This window comes from Engraulis encrasicolus, chromosome 10 (assembly GCF_034702125.1).
Source record: "Engraulis encrasicolus isolate BLACKSEA-1 chromosome 10, IST_EnEncr_1.0, whole genome shotgun sequence".
NCBI lineage: Eukaryota > Metazoa > Chordata > Actinopteri > Clupeiformes > Engraulidae > Engraulis > Engraulis encrasicolus.
The window spans coordinates 26,733,537-26,748,667 of NC_085866.1; the positions used below are offsets into that span (position 1 = coordinate 26,733,537).

At 42.5% G+C, this 15,131-nt stretch overlaps 2 protein-coding genes across 2 annotated transcripts; one reads left to right on the top strand and one right to left on the bottom strand.

Annotated features, from left to right (window-relative positions):
* Positions 1-433: 433 nt before the first annotated feature.
* On the top strand, positions 434-10,444 carry LOC134456890 (N-fatty-acyl-amino acid synthase/hydrolase PM20D1.2-like). The gene is made up of 13 exons (XM_063208514.1): positions 434-657; positions 994-1,080; positions 1,259-1,494; positions 1,873-1,959; positions 2,875-3,008; positions 3,402-3,521; positions 4,076-4,151; positions 4,249-4,310; positions 4,751-4,829; positions 5,491-5,562; positions 5,995-6,160; positions 7,245-7,344; positions 8,681-10,444. Exons 1-13 carry the CDS (start codon positions 438-440, stop codon positions 8,808-8,810), a joined length of 1,569 nt encoding a protein of 522 aa, XP_063064584.1. The 5' UTR covers positions 434-437; the 3' UTR covers positions 8,811-10,444.
* Positions 10,445-12,456: 2,012 nt separating this feature from the next.
* Positions 12,457-14,112, bottom strand: LOC134457431 (mucin-2-like). The gene has a single exon (XM_063209447.1). The coding sequence runs from the start codon at positions 14,110-14,112 to the stop codon at positions 13,057-13,059; it is 1,056 nt and encodes a 351-aa protein (XP_063065517.1). The 3' UTR covers positions 12,457-13,056.
* Between the last annotated feature and the right edge of the window lie 1,019 nt (positions 14,113-15,131).

Here is a 15,131-nt window from a genome sequence, read left to right on the forward strand (position 1 = left end):
TTGTTTGCGTGTCTTTCCTATATGTGTGGTTTGCATATATTTTCGTAATGCTTTTTTTCTTGAACGTAAAATGTATATCAGTAAGTAAGTGGTTTGAAAACTGCACGTGTGTGTTATGTGTGTGTGTTGTGAGTGAATGTGTCAGATTAAGAATTGTAAATGTGAGAGATTATGCATGTCAATGTCATATGATTTAGCTAAACTGCACTTTGGAGACTGACCAAACGCAATTTCAAACTTCTGTGCTAACCCTGTTACATAGATGTACACTTGACTTGAAATATCAGAGCATATTGCAGAGCAGGAAACATAAGGTGACCTTTATTAAAAAAAAAAAAAAAAAAAAACTCATTCCGGAACAGCAGGAGGCGCCTGTGCGTCATAACACCGGGTCTTCTGGTGGTAGTAAACATTTCACTGTCATTCAGAACTGAAAAATGACAGGCCAAAGCGTGAGCTTGCGACTCACCAGGCTTTTGAAAGTTGTGCTTTTGAGTCTACTGTTCGTCTTTATTGTACTAATTCTTGTGGCTACTGTCAGGACAATTTCGCTAGATGTGAGTACAAGCTTAAAATTGGCGAAATGGGAGAGAACGGAGCACATCCCTCCCAATATAACATCAGAATATAGAGAGCGTCTCATTTCTAATTTCAAAGGTAAGTAGACCGCTACCCCGACCGCTCGAACACATGGGAATGGTAGGCAAAATAATTCGTTCGGATAAATTGATAGGCAGTTCAAATTCTGAATGTTGTGATATGTTCGCCATCTGTCAAATCACGTGAATACCTTGCACTTAAACTAGCTTTGGCTGGTTTGTTTTGCTCATTGTTATTTTTTTCCGCTCGTTGGTATCACGTGGCACGTCATAACACGGCGTGCTTCATACTGCTGCATTTAAATGTTAGTGCTATGTTATTTGTAATTTGTCTACCGTCGATAAGCTAATATAATGCAACTGACAACTGCCTGTCTCCTCTCTGTTACTGTAGAGGCGATTCGGATTCCTACCGTGTCCTTCTCAGAAAAAAACATCAACACTACAGCACTGGATGAGTTCTATGGACTGATGAGAAAAGGTGACATGTCTTGTGGTCTTTTCCACAACTGTAAAATGTAATGTGTTGTTATCTCTCAGAAGTTGATAGGTCAACACTTAAACGTGTGTGTAATCTCTGTTGACTTCCTAGACCTAGTTATTCTTTATGCAAAATACCCCTTTTTTTCGTAACAGACCGTCCTATCATCTTATTTCAGCTTTCCCTACGTTATTCTCGTCCCACCTGGTGTTGCATGAAGTAGTGGCCAACTACAGCCACCTCTTCTGGGTGCCAGGCACTGACCTGTCCCTCGAGCCATACATGCTCCTCGCGCACATTGACGTGGTGCCAGCCAATGAGAGCGACGGCTGGGATGCGCCTCCCTTCTCTGCCCAGGAGATTGATGGCTTCATCTATGGCAGAGGGACCATTGATAATAAGCAATCTGTCATGGTGAGGCACCAGAGTTTATTTTTAGTGTTTATTGGTAGTGATGCTGCTGCTGTCTCCATCTGTGATGCGGAGGGGGTCCTTCGCCAACATGCTTAGGCTACTGTAGTGGGGTTGCAATCTCTGCGTGTGTCTGCAATCTCTGCATCGGATTTGCTATGTTGGGGGGGGTTCTGGTCTGAGGTTGGGGCATGTAATTGTTTCTTTTGACTGAATATGTGAAAAGTTAATGTAAAGTGATGTAATGTGTGTTGGGGCTGAGCCCCAGACAGCCCTAGCCCAATGTAACCCCTGCATGTGATGCAATCCATATCACACTGTGCATGTGTGTAGTAGTGTGTCAATATAAGCCATTCAGTTGTATTCTTTTCTATTCTGAAGGGGATTCTAGAGGCGCTGGAGTACCTTCTGGCGAGAGGCTACATGCCAAGGAGAGGCTTCTATGTGGGCCTTGGGCACGATGAGGAGGTGAGATCATCCACATGTTGTTGTGACTATGTGCTTTCATCAGCTTTTTACTTTGTATTACACTCAGGGAAGCTGGTGAGGGGACAAAGGGGTCTGTTGGCCCAGGCCCAAGGAGAGAGGGGGCCCACAATTGTGTCTTCATTACATTGTATGCAGGGCTCTGAATTAACTTTTTTTCACTACCAGCCAAAATGGCTGGTAGATGTTTATCATACTAGTGAAACACACACTCACTAATGAGTTTAAGTGGCTAGTAAGTTGTTCTTTTCTACCAGCCAGACTGACACTTCACCAGCATTTGGCCTGTTAGCTGGTGTTAATTTAGAGCCCTGATTGAGGGGGGCGCTGTGGAGCGGTGCGCTAAGCCCCCCGCATTTGGGTTTGCATTGCCCACGGGGGACGCCGGTTCGAATCCGGCCGGGGTAATTTCCCGATCCCACCCCATCTCTCTCTCCCACTGGCTTCCTGTCAGCATCTCATACTATTCTGTCAATAAAGGCATATAAAGCCCCTAAAAAGAAATATATATATATATATATATATAAAAATTTAGAGCCCTGATTGTATGTATTGGATGGGGGGCCCATTCAGATGATCTTGCCCTGGGCCCAGCAAAAGCTGCCAGCGACCCTGATTACACATTGACACATTTATCTAGAGTTGAGAGGGGAGATTGTATACACCCCTGGTCAAGGTGCACAAACAACAGAGAGGTTGATTCAGGGGTTTTGACTGAGAGGTTGGCAGACTTGAAAATCAGAAGAACCTGAAGAAGACCTGAATGGTCGAAGCATGCCTTAATGAAACAACAAAACGTTAGGAGGCTTATGATAAGGTCTAGGGGGGGTCCTTTATTCAAAAAAGGTTGAGAACCACTGCGTTAAATAAAGCCAATAATTATTGATCTTGTTTCAGGTGAGTGGCTTGCAAGGTGCTGTGAACATCGTGAAGGCCCTGAAGGAGCGTGGCGTGGAGCTGGAGTTCGTGCTGGATGAGGGCCTGGCGGTGCTGGACGGCATCATCAGCGGACTGCAAGGACCCGCAGCACTGTGCGTAAACAACAACAACTACAGACAAATAAACAAAAACACTGCTACCTGTCTATAGACTTTATTTGAATTATCATCAGCGGCCTCCAGGGACCCATAGCACTCTGCGTAAACAAATAAACACAAATAAACCACAAAACACTGCTACCTGTCTAAAGAGTTCATTTGAAAAACTATCAGTGACCAGGGGCTACTGAAGAAAATGAGGACGCAAGACTCTTCTGTTAGATGATTTATCTCTTAACCTGACCTGGTTTACTCCTAAACCAGCTTCTTAGTATACCCCTCTGCAAGGACCTGTGCGCTGTTTGTTGAGGATTGGGTATAATGATTTTACATTATGTAGTAGTGCCTGGTGTGTAATCTGTGTGTGTGTGTGTGCTGTGTGTTAAGGATTGGGATCAGTGAGAAGGGTGCGGCCACGGTGAAGCTGAGTGTCACCACCCCCACTGGCCACTCCTCCATGCCACCTCCAGAGGGAAGCATTGGCATCCTCGCCGCCGCCATCAAACGGTATGAAACGCCAACTAGTGTGCTGTTGGATGGTGTAGTGTGTAATATATAGTGTACTAACATAGCATAGCCCAGTATAGGAAGGATAGAAGCTCAATCATGGGCAGTATAGGCATCCCTACCGCCACCATCAAACAGTAAGAAAAGCTTTGTGTAGTGTACCTATACTGTGCTATAATGTAGAAAGTATGCAGCACATATTGCATAATAAAGTGTAGTATAGCATACCGGTAGTATAGTATGGTCAGAGCTAATAGGATTCTGCTTGTATTCTTTCTGGTATATCCACCGGTGGGTTTAAGATTCTATAGAATTCCATTGTTGTAGAACTCTACTGAGCACTAAGTGGATATTTTAGTATAGTATTGTATAGTATTTTATAGAGATTTTGAAAGCAGGTCCAGATTAAGTAAGAGGTGTGTGTGTGTGTGTGTGTGTGTGTGTGTGTGTGTGTGTGTGTGTGTGTGTGTGTGTGTGTGTGTGTGTGTGTGTGTGTGTGTGTGTGTGTGTGTGTGTGTGTGTGTGTGTGTGTGTGTGTGTGTTTCTGTTTGCAGGCTGGAGGATAACCCGATGCCCAGGCTCTTTGGCGAAGGCCCTGAACGTGGAACATTCGAGCATCTGGCTCAAAGTGTAAATAAATCTCTGTCTGAAATCTTTATAAATATATATACAGTATATTGATCTTTATACATTGACAATGGCTTTGTGCTCTTCCATCTCCTGCTAGTTTGGCCTACCACTCAGATTCATCATGTCCAACCTGTGGCTGTTTAGCCCTCTGCTGAGCAGGTAAGAAGCGTGTGTGTGTGTGTGTGTGTGTGTGTGTGTGTGTGTGTGTGTGTGTGTGTGTGTGTGTGTGTGTGTGTGTGTGTGTGTGTGTGTGTGTGAGAGAGAGAGTGAGAGCCCTCACTAGATGAGAAGTGTGTGAGCCCTGAGTAGTGGACTGCGTGCGCAGCAAGACCTTGGTTACACATGTAATTAGGAAATTAGGGTGTCCAGTAGCATACATACTGTACATAGAAAACAGAATACACAAGACATCATAAGAATAAAAAACAGAATAAACAAGACATTGCACACATCATTGCACATATGTTAACAACAACATATTACACATTATACTAATATTACCTTGGGATATACTGTATATGTAGGTCTAAAAATGAAAGCTTTTTTAATAGGGCTGGTGTCATTGGAAGACCAATGTTGTACTTTGTGTGATCTTCCAGAGTAATGGAGAGGCGGCCTGACACCAATGCTTTTGTACGGACGACTACGGCGATCACCATGTTCAACGCTGGCGTCAAGGTACAGTACGTTTCCTCCTTACTAACTCTAAGCTTTAACATCCCATTGAAGTTATACAGCAGTAGACATTTTGACTAACTCTTTAGGATTAAATTATTTCTACTGTACTTGTTCTACTCTACTTCTACTACTACTATCTGGTATGTATCCATGGTGATGACGCGACTGTGTCCAGACGCCGGCGGGGTTGCTCTGTAGACTTGTTTTTTGATGTTTTGTTTTTACTATTGTTGTCACTATACTCTATTGTACTCTACTCTTCTGTCCGACCCTACTACTTCACTGCTCTACTGTACTACTTCTACTGTACTACCAACTACTATTCCACTCTGCTGCATCCTTCTACTTTTTCTACAGTGCTCTGACCTACTCCATGGCACTAATGTACTCCACTTCTATACTACTCTACCAGAGATTCTTTAAGTATATAGAGATATGCCAATGTAATAGGTTGCTATGGGCACCTAACATGACCAGGTTCCGGTCTGCCTAAAGGGGCGTGTCATAATACTCCTAGCATTGAATAGAACAGTCCTTAGGTCTGCCTAGGTCTGCCTAAAGGGGGATTCCCCCCCTCCCCCTTGCAATAATAGAACCCGGAAACAATGGGCCAATGGAACCTCTCTCTCTCTACTCTCTCTGACTCTACTGTACTCTGCAGGTGAACGTGCTGCCTTCTTATGCTGAGGCTGTGGTGAATCTCCGTATCCACTCGGCACAGTCGCTTCAGGAGGTGAGAGCACAGCTAATGAGCTGGGTTGCATTTCTCGAAAGTGTAGTTGTTAGCAACTTGTGTAGTTGCAGATGGGGAAACTGCATTGCAAACAAAGTAGGTAATGTAGTTAGCAATTATGGTTTTGAGAAATGCACCCCTGTCTTGGCAGAGTTCTGGGGTGTGCATTTCCCAAAACCATAGTTGCTAACTACCTTAGCTACTTTCTTGTTGCAATGCCATTTCCTTTTGTCAACTACCCAAATTGCTAATTGTCTAACAACCATGTTTCCGAGAAACACATCCCTACATTCTCAGAGTGCCGTTCTAGTTTTTTATGTTTCACACAAGTGAGTCAGGCTTACCTGAGCACAGTAACATCCTTGGCACTTTCTGAGTTTTTTGTCCAAGAGCGCAGCATCATCCTGGTGGCGGCCTTTCTATCGTCCTCAGGTGCTGGACATGATTGAGGGCACGGTGGCAGACGAGCGTGTGAAGATCGAGCTCCTAGACGGCTTCGACCCCTTACCCGTCAGCTCCTTCAGCTCCAAAGCCTTCGGGTACCAGGTCATCAAGCGCACGGTGCTGGACATGTTCCCACAGGTGGCCATCGCGCCAGGTGAGGCAGTGAGTCAGTGAACAGGTGTAGGTACTAGCTGTTTTGACATTGCATCTGGTCAGTGAGTCAGTGAACAGGTGTAGGTACTAGCTGTTTTGACATTGCACCAGGTGAGTGTGTGAGTGAATCAGGTGCTGGTTACACAAACCGTTTGTGCATCCATGTGCTCTCTGAAGTAGATATTATCCAGTCTCGGAAATTCGTATATAACACTTTTCAACGAGTTTTCCAGTGGAAAATACCACAAGGGGGGCGTTCTTGTGTCCTTCCCATGTCTGAGTTTGGTATTTAACATTATCCCCAGAGCACATGAATGCACCAAGTATGTGGATATTTTTAAATGCTGATCTTTTTTATCCATTTTTACATGTGAACACATGTGGGTAAAAATAAAAACGCCATTGTGACTGGTGCGTTTTAATTCCTTAAATGGGATATTTTTTTAAACTGGAGTTTTGAAATGAGCATTCTAAAGCTGTTTACGTGTAAAGGAGAGGGCAAAACCAATGTGTTTTCAAAAATATATCTACAGTATATTCTTGTAAACAGCTTCTCAGTGAACAGATGTAGGTAGCTGTGTTGCTATTGCACCAGGTGAGTGAGTGAGTGTGAATGAGTGAATAAGTCAGGCAGTTGCCAGGTGTAGCAGCTCTGTTGCCATTCAACCCAATGGGGGGGGGGGGGGGGGGGGGGGGGGGTTGGGGTGGAGGGAGGGAAGGTGAGATTAGGACTCAATGGGCCAGACACAGTCAAGGGTGCAAGGCAAGGCAAGGAATACTTGTAGGAGAGGTGCTTCGTACCTGTTTGGAACTTTCACAAAAGGGCAGAACTGTGTGTGTGTGTGCACGCGCGCAAGAGTGCGTGTGAAGAGCCTCTTATTCAGGTCATTAGTTTCTGCATGGTACTTACCTTCCCCATTCTCATTTCCCCCTTGTGTGTGTGTGTGTGTGTGTGTGTGTGTGTGTGTGTGTGTGTGTGTGTGTGTGTGTGTGTGTGTGTGTGTGTGTGTGTGTGTGTGTGTGTGTGTGTGTGTGTGTGTGTGTGTGTGTGTGTGTGTGTGTGTGTGTGTGTGTGTGTGGTCTAGGTGTTTGTGTAGGCAACACAGACAGCCGCCACTACACGGATCTGACTAAAGACATCTACCGCTTTGCTCCCACGTGGTTCAAGCCTGGAGACCCTAAGAGGTAAGTATCTGTGTGTGTGTGTCTGTCTGTCTGTCTGTGTGCACATCTGTGTGTATGTATATGTGCTGTGACCTTTTCTTGATACGCTCCGACTTGGCTTCAAGCCACCTCACTGGAAACTATTTCAACAAAAAAGGTTAATCCAGGCAACTCAAAGTAAACAAAGAGGAAGCACATTTTAAAAGCTTTTAACTTGTGACTAAATCATGATTAAAAGGCTTTTAATTGGCTTCCTCTTTGTTTGCTTGGAGTTGCCTGGATTAACCTTTTTTTGTTGAAATGGTTTCAAGCCAGGTGGCCATCAATATAATGAGCAAGACCATGCCAGACCAGACAACATATGGGCCTTTAACCTGTAAACCTTGTAACTATGTGCCATGTGTTTCTGTGAGTTAACAACAGTCTCAATCGAGTTAACAATGGTTAATGACCGCTTCTGTTATCTGTGTGCAGAGAACTACATTAGCAGAATAAAGCTGGCGTTCCATAACAGTGCATTGAGTCTCACAAAATCTTCCACGCAGGAAAATGGCATTACTCATACATATTCAAGGCTGCTTCGTGGATCTAGCGCAGGGGTGTCAAACTCATTTTGGTCCGGGGGCCGCATACAACCCACGTGGACCTCAAGCGGGCCGCATTAGTAACATCATCGCGAAAAAAAAACATAAAGCAGAGGATTAGTGTTCAGTACTATCACGTTTTAAGTGTGTTGAATATGTAGAAAGCAATGCAATACTGATAATCCTATGCAAAATTTCCTTGACTTCATTCATTCTTTGCCAACTGTCAATTAATTAAATATGGGACAGTTCATTTTGGCAGGGGGTCTGGGGGTTTCCCCCAGAAAATTTAGTATTTCTTAGATGTCATTTCCTGCATTTTCACGCATTCTAACATCCCGTTTCCAATTTCAGCTTAATAGGAACCAATACAAATCCAATTATATTTATTATTTAATTACAACCAATACCAATACAATACGAATAAGAAGTATTAACATGTTATCTCTATATATGAGGTCTATAATATAAGAGCTTTATCAAATGCCTGTTACAGTACAAATTCACCATTTATAATAGAAGTGTGATGTGCACTTTACTACATATATACAGTATAACAGAGGGACCATTGGGTTAACTTCATGCAGGTATCGATTTTGCCCCGAGGGGCGTAATTGCGCATTTCGGTTATTTCATTGAAAAAAAAAAAAATATATATATATTTTTTTTTTTACATCCGGGCCGGATGGAACCCTCTGGCGGGCCGGACGTTTGACACCCCTGATCTAGCGTGTATGATGACCCCACAACTTGTACTCGTATGTCTCTTCCAGGTTCCACGGCATCAATGAGAGAATATCCATCAAGAACTACGAGGAACTCGTAGTGTTCTACATCAAACTATTCCAGAACTGTGACATCAGAGATCTGCCCTTGCCCCACAGTGCTGGACACGAGCTCTGAAAGTCTGGGTATCTCTGTTTTTATTTTCAATACATCAATATTTGGGAGATGTGTTTTTGGGGAGTTGAAACTAGCCTGGTATGACCCACCCATAATACTGCTCTTCATTCGTATTCATGGTCTGGAGGTTCTTTGACCTGACATGATTAGAAGGGCGGGAGGATTGCACTCAGTTCTGTTTTGAAACGATTGGACAGCTCTCACCCAATCGTTTGCTTATTGGCCAGCCGCCTGGTAGCCGACTAAACCCTCCCCAGAAAAGAACCTCCAGACCATGAATATGAATGAAGAGAAGTATTATGGGCGGGTCACCAGGCAAAGTTGAATCCCCACTTTATTTGTATTTCTATGGTATGTCCATGTTTGATATTTGGTCTGTTGGTCTCCCTTAAAATCTGGAAACACATTTATGTGCTTTATTCCTGCCGTCTTGTTTTTGTTTTAAATCATTATGCTGGAGATAAATCCATTCATAAACGCAGCGTCTCAGACCTGGATGGTACTTGCAAAAGCAATATTGGGTGATTAAATAATGTGCTGTTTTTGGTGGCACAAATGTAAACCTGAAACCTGTGAGGTAGGTTAAAGGTTTTGAAACGAGATTTCCTTCTCCCCCCAATTTATCTGTGCAGTCCAGCCATGGTATGACCAGAGACAGTAAGATTATCCCCCTTCTGTATCCACTCTGGTATGACAATATAATCGTACAAGTGGTATGTATGTATGTTGACCTCTGAACCACTGGTGTGGAGAGTTATGGTACGGAGATGGGAGTTACTTATGCACTGATGTTACTATAAGGTCCATAAGAATCTCACACAGCCCACAGCCACAGGTCCTAAAGAAGCAGCGTTGATGTCTTATTGATTGAGACCAATAGAATAATTGAAATGAGTATAGTGATTGGTAACCTGGATTCAGAAGCTACAATCTAGTGACGCAAAAGGTCTGGTTTTACTCAACCAAATAAGAGAGGTATCAAGCCCGCACCAAACTCAATATTTTTAAAAGGGGGTTAAAATTGAGCATGCTCTTAATACTCAAAGCAAATCTATGGTAGCTCATATGTGCCTGCAGATATTCTGTAGTTTATGAGTGGGAGATGTTACACTGGCTACAGATTTGACCCCTGGGCCTGAGTTTGACATCCCTGACATAGGGCATTTGGACAGGAAGAACCATGTCATGTAGAACATGTGGCACTAGATGGAAGCTTCTGATTACAAGTTCCCCTCATTGATGCCCACTGTACTACTGAAATGTCCAGTTTTGTGTTCCAAATGTATGTTGTTATTTACATATGTGTCAGGAGAGTAAATTCTACCTGTGAGCCTGAAAAAAAAACCTTTATCCCATTTAAAAACCACATGTGATTATGTTTTGATTTGCTACTGTACCTGCTGTCTCAGGTTGAAAAGTATTATGTATATGTATGTACGGTACTTAATTGCACTGTTATTTTAATTTTTTGGTAATGTCAATGTGTACATATTCATGGTTTTTGTGGTTTAATTGTCCATCATTTCAAATGCCGAATGTCTGTGTTAGGGAGAGGAGTAGATGAACATTTTGTAGCTCTCTTTCTGTTTTCGCACAAATAAATAATTGAATAAATTTTACAGTGGAGAACATTATACATTCATTGATGTTTCATTATTCTTGGTGGGTATTGGAGAAAATTATTATTTTCTTTTGGCACAAGTTATTTTTCCAACCTAATATTGGAAATAGAAGCCTGGGTTTGGTAGAGCTAAGTCTGTAGGAATTACTATTTTTCAATAAGTGTCAGACATTCGGTAACCAAAGCAGGACATTTTTACTGGCAACACAACTGAAGCAGAACTCGAATAGCAGAACGCTACAATATGAAATCACATCGGGTCAGGACCCCATGTGGGGTTGTCTGGAATTCAAATGGGGTCGCCTGAAATAGGTATGGAAAAAGAATACTGATAAATATTACTTATGTAATATAATAACTAATTAATATACTGATTGAAACACAACATATAATCTTAGATCTTCATGAATAGGTTTTAATAACCTACAAATTAGTTATTTATTTTATTTATTTTTTTATTTATTTTTTCTCGCCAAAAGGGTGTGGGGTCCCCATAAATTTGGTATGACAAACCGGGGTCTCTGGTCAAAAAATGTTTGGAACCACATATGCATATTTGCCGAGGTGATTTGTTCTTTCAAAACATCCTGTAATTTCTCCATGGCAGAGTGATGGTATCTGTTGTTACCACAAGTCTTGGAGACAGGAACGACATGCAAGGGCTCAGTCAGCACATTTTCCTGTTAAATTATGATGAGTTAACACACGATTATAGGTGTGGTCAAGGCATTATGCAAAACTGGTAAGGCTTTTACACATTGATATGCTTTACAAATCCCGGCTTTTGCAAGGAATGTTGAGAATGCACACTTTTTTAGGCCTACTGCCTCAATTATGAGCTCGCCCTGGAGTAAAATCCTCCTTTTGGTGACTGCCGAGACTTGTGGAAATGTGGATCTGAGACTTGCTTGGCATAGTACTGGAAAATTATATTTTAGGATCATTTCACTCTCACACTTTTTAAACAGTTAACACCACCAGAATTTGTTGATAGGAGCCTGACTTTGAAATATGTAGGTTGGCTAATAATGACTGACTTGATCAGAAGCTGATGAACATCCATTTTTTTTTTTTTTTTTTACTGTGCTTAAACAAACAAACAAAAAACATTAAAAATGTAACAAAGCGCCAGGATATTTCATGCATTTGCTGGAGACAACATTATAGAAGGCATCTATTATTAAAGCTTCATGGAAAGAGATATAACTAATACAGAAAGGCTGAGGATGCAGTGCAATAAAGCACCTGACCAAATGCAGCCTATGTATTGCCCATGGGGAGGTTTGAGTCTGGGTCAAGCCTGGGTCATTTCCAAACTCGAGATCATCTCTCTCTCTCTCTCTCTCTCTCTCTCTCTCTCTCTCTCTCTCTCTCTCTCTCTCTCTCTCTCTCTCTCTCTCTTTCTCCCACTCACTTTCTGTCATCTCTAAATAAAGGCAAAACATTTACCGCCAAAAGTAGTGCTAGACCTACAGTGAAGTAGTCAGTCAATTTCATATTCGTTTCATTTTCTACAGAAGATCTGGATCTGTTATCATAGATGGTGAACCCTAGAATCTTAGCTGTTATCGAGGTAGAATCTGACAAAATAATCAGTGAACAGAGATAGTACTGCTTGTGACCACTGAGTTTGAACACATTTCACAGTTGAATTGGGGTGTGTAAGAAAGCTTTGCAGCATAATCAAATATATTTTACATTCTATTCTTTCTGTATTCTCTCTGGCCTAATTGCATGCATCTTGAGAAAATCACAGTGTTGCAGGTCCCACTCAAAGTAAGGTATAATGGCTGTATTAGTTCAATAAAGACGCTTTTGCACACCTCTGTAGTTGGGCAGGTGCGTAGGATGTTATCCCAGCCGGGTTGTCAGTCAAGTGAAAAGAAATCCCGCACACTGTCCATTCCACCAACAAACTTTAATACAACGTTTCGGTCATCCGACCTTCTTCAGGTAAAGTAACTTTACCTGAAGAAGGTCGGATGACCGAAACGTTGTATTAAAGTTTGTTGGTGGAATGGACAGTGTGCGGGATTTCTTTTCACTATAATGGCTGTATTGCCATTGAGCAAAGCACCTGACCCCACATTACTCCAGGAATAGTAGTCAATACCCTTTAATAAGTGTAACTTGCTTTCGATGAAAGTGTCAGCCAAGGGCAGTCTAATGCAATGTTACATGGTAGTAGTTGGGTAAAGGCAGATCCAATCAGTTTAAACTTAAGCAGTCTATTATTTTTTTTTTTTTGGTATTACATTACATTACACTTAGCCAACTCTTTTATCCAAAGCAACGTACAAATATTACAGGGTAGGCTATTAGTTCCTGTATTCCTGGAGGAGTGTGGGGTTAGGTGCCTTGCACAAGGGGAACTCCGCCACAGAAGGAGGGAGGGATTGGTAAGGCTGTGAATTGAACCTGTAACCCTGTGATTTACACTCCCCGGGCGAGTTGTTAGCACTTAACAAGCTGAATGAACTACGTCTGATTTTACTAAAAAACTAATGCTTGGCGGGTGATGTACAGTATGTGATGCTCCTGAATGCATAACCCCAAGGGACAGACAGTCTCTCTCTCTACTGTATTTGAAATTTATACTGGAGACTGGTTCACCAGACTGACAGTTCACGGCCAGTCGCAGCATTTGCACGATTCTCTGAACACCAGGGTAGGAGCACAGTTCTGCAGGTAGGTCCTTCCATGAGCACACTGGTAGTATGTGGACCGGTCTTCCAGGTTGGCATAAAGGCCGTCAGATTTACCTGCACAGAACTCTGTGAGTGGTTTCCGGTCGCAGCACTTGCATGACTCCCTGAACACCAGGTTTCCCTGACAGCTCTGCTGGTATGTCCTGCCGTGAACGCATTGGTAGTAGGAGGACTCATCTTCTGGGTTTGCATAGATTCCATCGGCTTTACCCGCACAGAACTCCGTGGGCGGTTTCCAGTCACAACACTTGCATGACTCCCTGAACACCAGGTTTGGGGCGCAGCTCGTCAGGAAGGTTTGGCCGTGGGCGCACTGATAGAAGGTTGAACTGTCCTCAGGGTTGGCATAGAGCCCGTCCGCTTTACCGGCACAGAACTCCCCATCTGGGTTTACCGTGGTGGTTGTGGTAGTGGCTGTTGTCGTAGTCGTTGGTTTTGGGGTGGTTGTTGGAGAAGTGGTGGTTGGTGTTGTTGTAGTCGTTGGTTTTGGGGTGGTTGTTGGAGGGGTGGTTGTGGTAGTGACTGTTGTTGTAGTCGTTGGTTTTGGGGTGGTTGTTGGAGGAGTGGTGGTTGGTGTTGTTGTAGTCGTTGGTTTTGGGGTGGTTGTTGGAGGGGTGGTTGTGGTAGTGGCTGTTGTTGTCGTCGTTGGTTTTGGGGTGGATGTTGTGGTGGTTGGTGGAGGAGTGGTGGTTGGTGTTGTTTTAGTCGTTGGTTTTGGGGTGGATGGTGATGGAGGGGTGGATGTAGATTGGGTGGTGGTTGATGACTGTGTGGTGGTTGTAGATTGGGTGGTGGTTGATGACTGTGTGGTGGTTGTAGATTGTGTGGTGGTGGTTGGAGGGTTAGATGATGATGTTGTGGTAGATGGGGATGGTGATGCTGATGATGGGGTAGAAGGTGGATGAGTAGATTGGGTTGCTGGCAGTCCTGTAGGAGATGCTGGAAGACAGGATAATGTGCAGTAGTGTAACATTCAGTTAAGTGTTGAATGAAGCTTTAAGAAAAATAAACGTGTGCACAAAATGTCATTATGGATTAACTACTGGCTACATTAACTACATCATGTCCATTATCAACTACTTTATTACTCGTATTGGCCAAAGTGTCTTCAGTAAGTTTTGCAGCCAAATATGTCAATAACTGGTAATATTTCAAATGACATTTTCTAACATGAACGGTGTAAATCTGCAAGTCGCAATAACTACTTAGAAATTGATAGTGGTGGCAAATAATCATGAAAAAGATAACATTTGTGAATGGGCAGCGTAAATTCTAGAAATAAAGTACTGAAAATATTACATACTCTACTTTTAATCCAACAGTATTGTATTCCCTCATATAATAGCTGGGGCTACTATTGACAACAATAGTTGTTTGGAGAAAAAAATAGCCATATTTGACACAATATTGCCTTCATCTTTCTCTACACTCTCTGTAACATTGTCAGGGGTAGGAGGGCAGCCTGGGCATAACAGTTATGACAATAGGGGTGGGCGATATGACGATATTATATCGTGAATCGCGATATTGAGTAAAAGATTGTCTCGAATCTGCCAAAGTGGAGAAATCGTATAGATCGTCTTGCAGTGAGGATGTTTATTATCAGTATCAGAGTGACGTTTTCTCACTTGTGTTGTTGTCTTCACTTTATTCTTTACATTATTGTATTCCAATTGTACACTTTATGAGAGTATCATCAGTGTGTTAACATTTTATTGACTGCAAATTACAAATTGCAAGTATATGAAAGTTGTTTTTTTTTTTTTTTTTTTTTGGATGGAAGATCGTGATAAAAAATCGAAATCGTGATTTCATGTTAAAAAATCGTGATACAACATTTTTGCCATATCGCCCACCCCTAGGTGACAATACTTACCATGAAAGTAAAAGTACAGAAAGTGGAAAAATAAAGAGACACCAGCTGTTACATAGGCCATTAAAAGAGGCAACTTTTTATTTATCAAAAACACTTTAACAGTAAAAACATTCAAA

What these genes read in the sequence shown, in the direction of transcription:
- LOC134457431 (XM_063209447.1), bottom strand. Translation starts at nt 14,112, where the DNA reads ATGTTACACTACTGCACATTATCCTGTCTTCCAGCATCTCCTACAGGA.
- LOC134456890 (XM_063208514.1), top strand. Translation starts at nt 438, where the DNA reads ATGACAGGCCAAAGCGTGAGCTTGCGACTCACCAGGCTTTTGAAAGTT. An exon ending in TTTAGCCCTCTGCTGAGCAG is followed by an intron (nt 4,311 to 4,750) that starts GTAAGAAGCGTG and finishes GTGATCTTCCAG; the next exon opens with AGTAATGGAGAGGCGGCCTG. An exon ending in CGGCACAGTCGCTTCAGGAG is followed by an intron (nt 5,563 to 5,994) that starts GTGAGAGCACAG and finishes TATCGTCCTCAG; the next exon opens with GTGCTGGACATGATTGAGGG.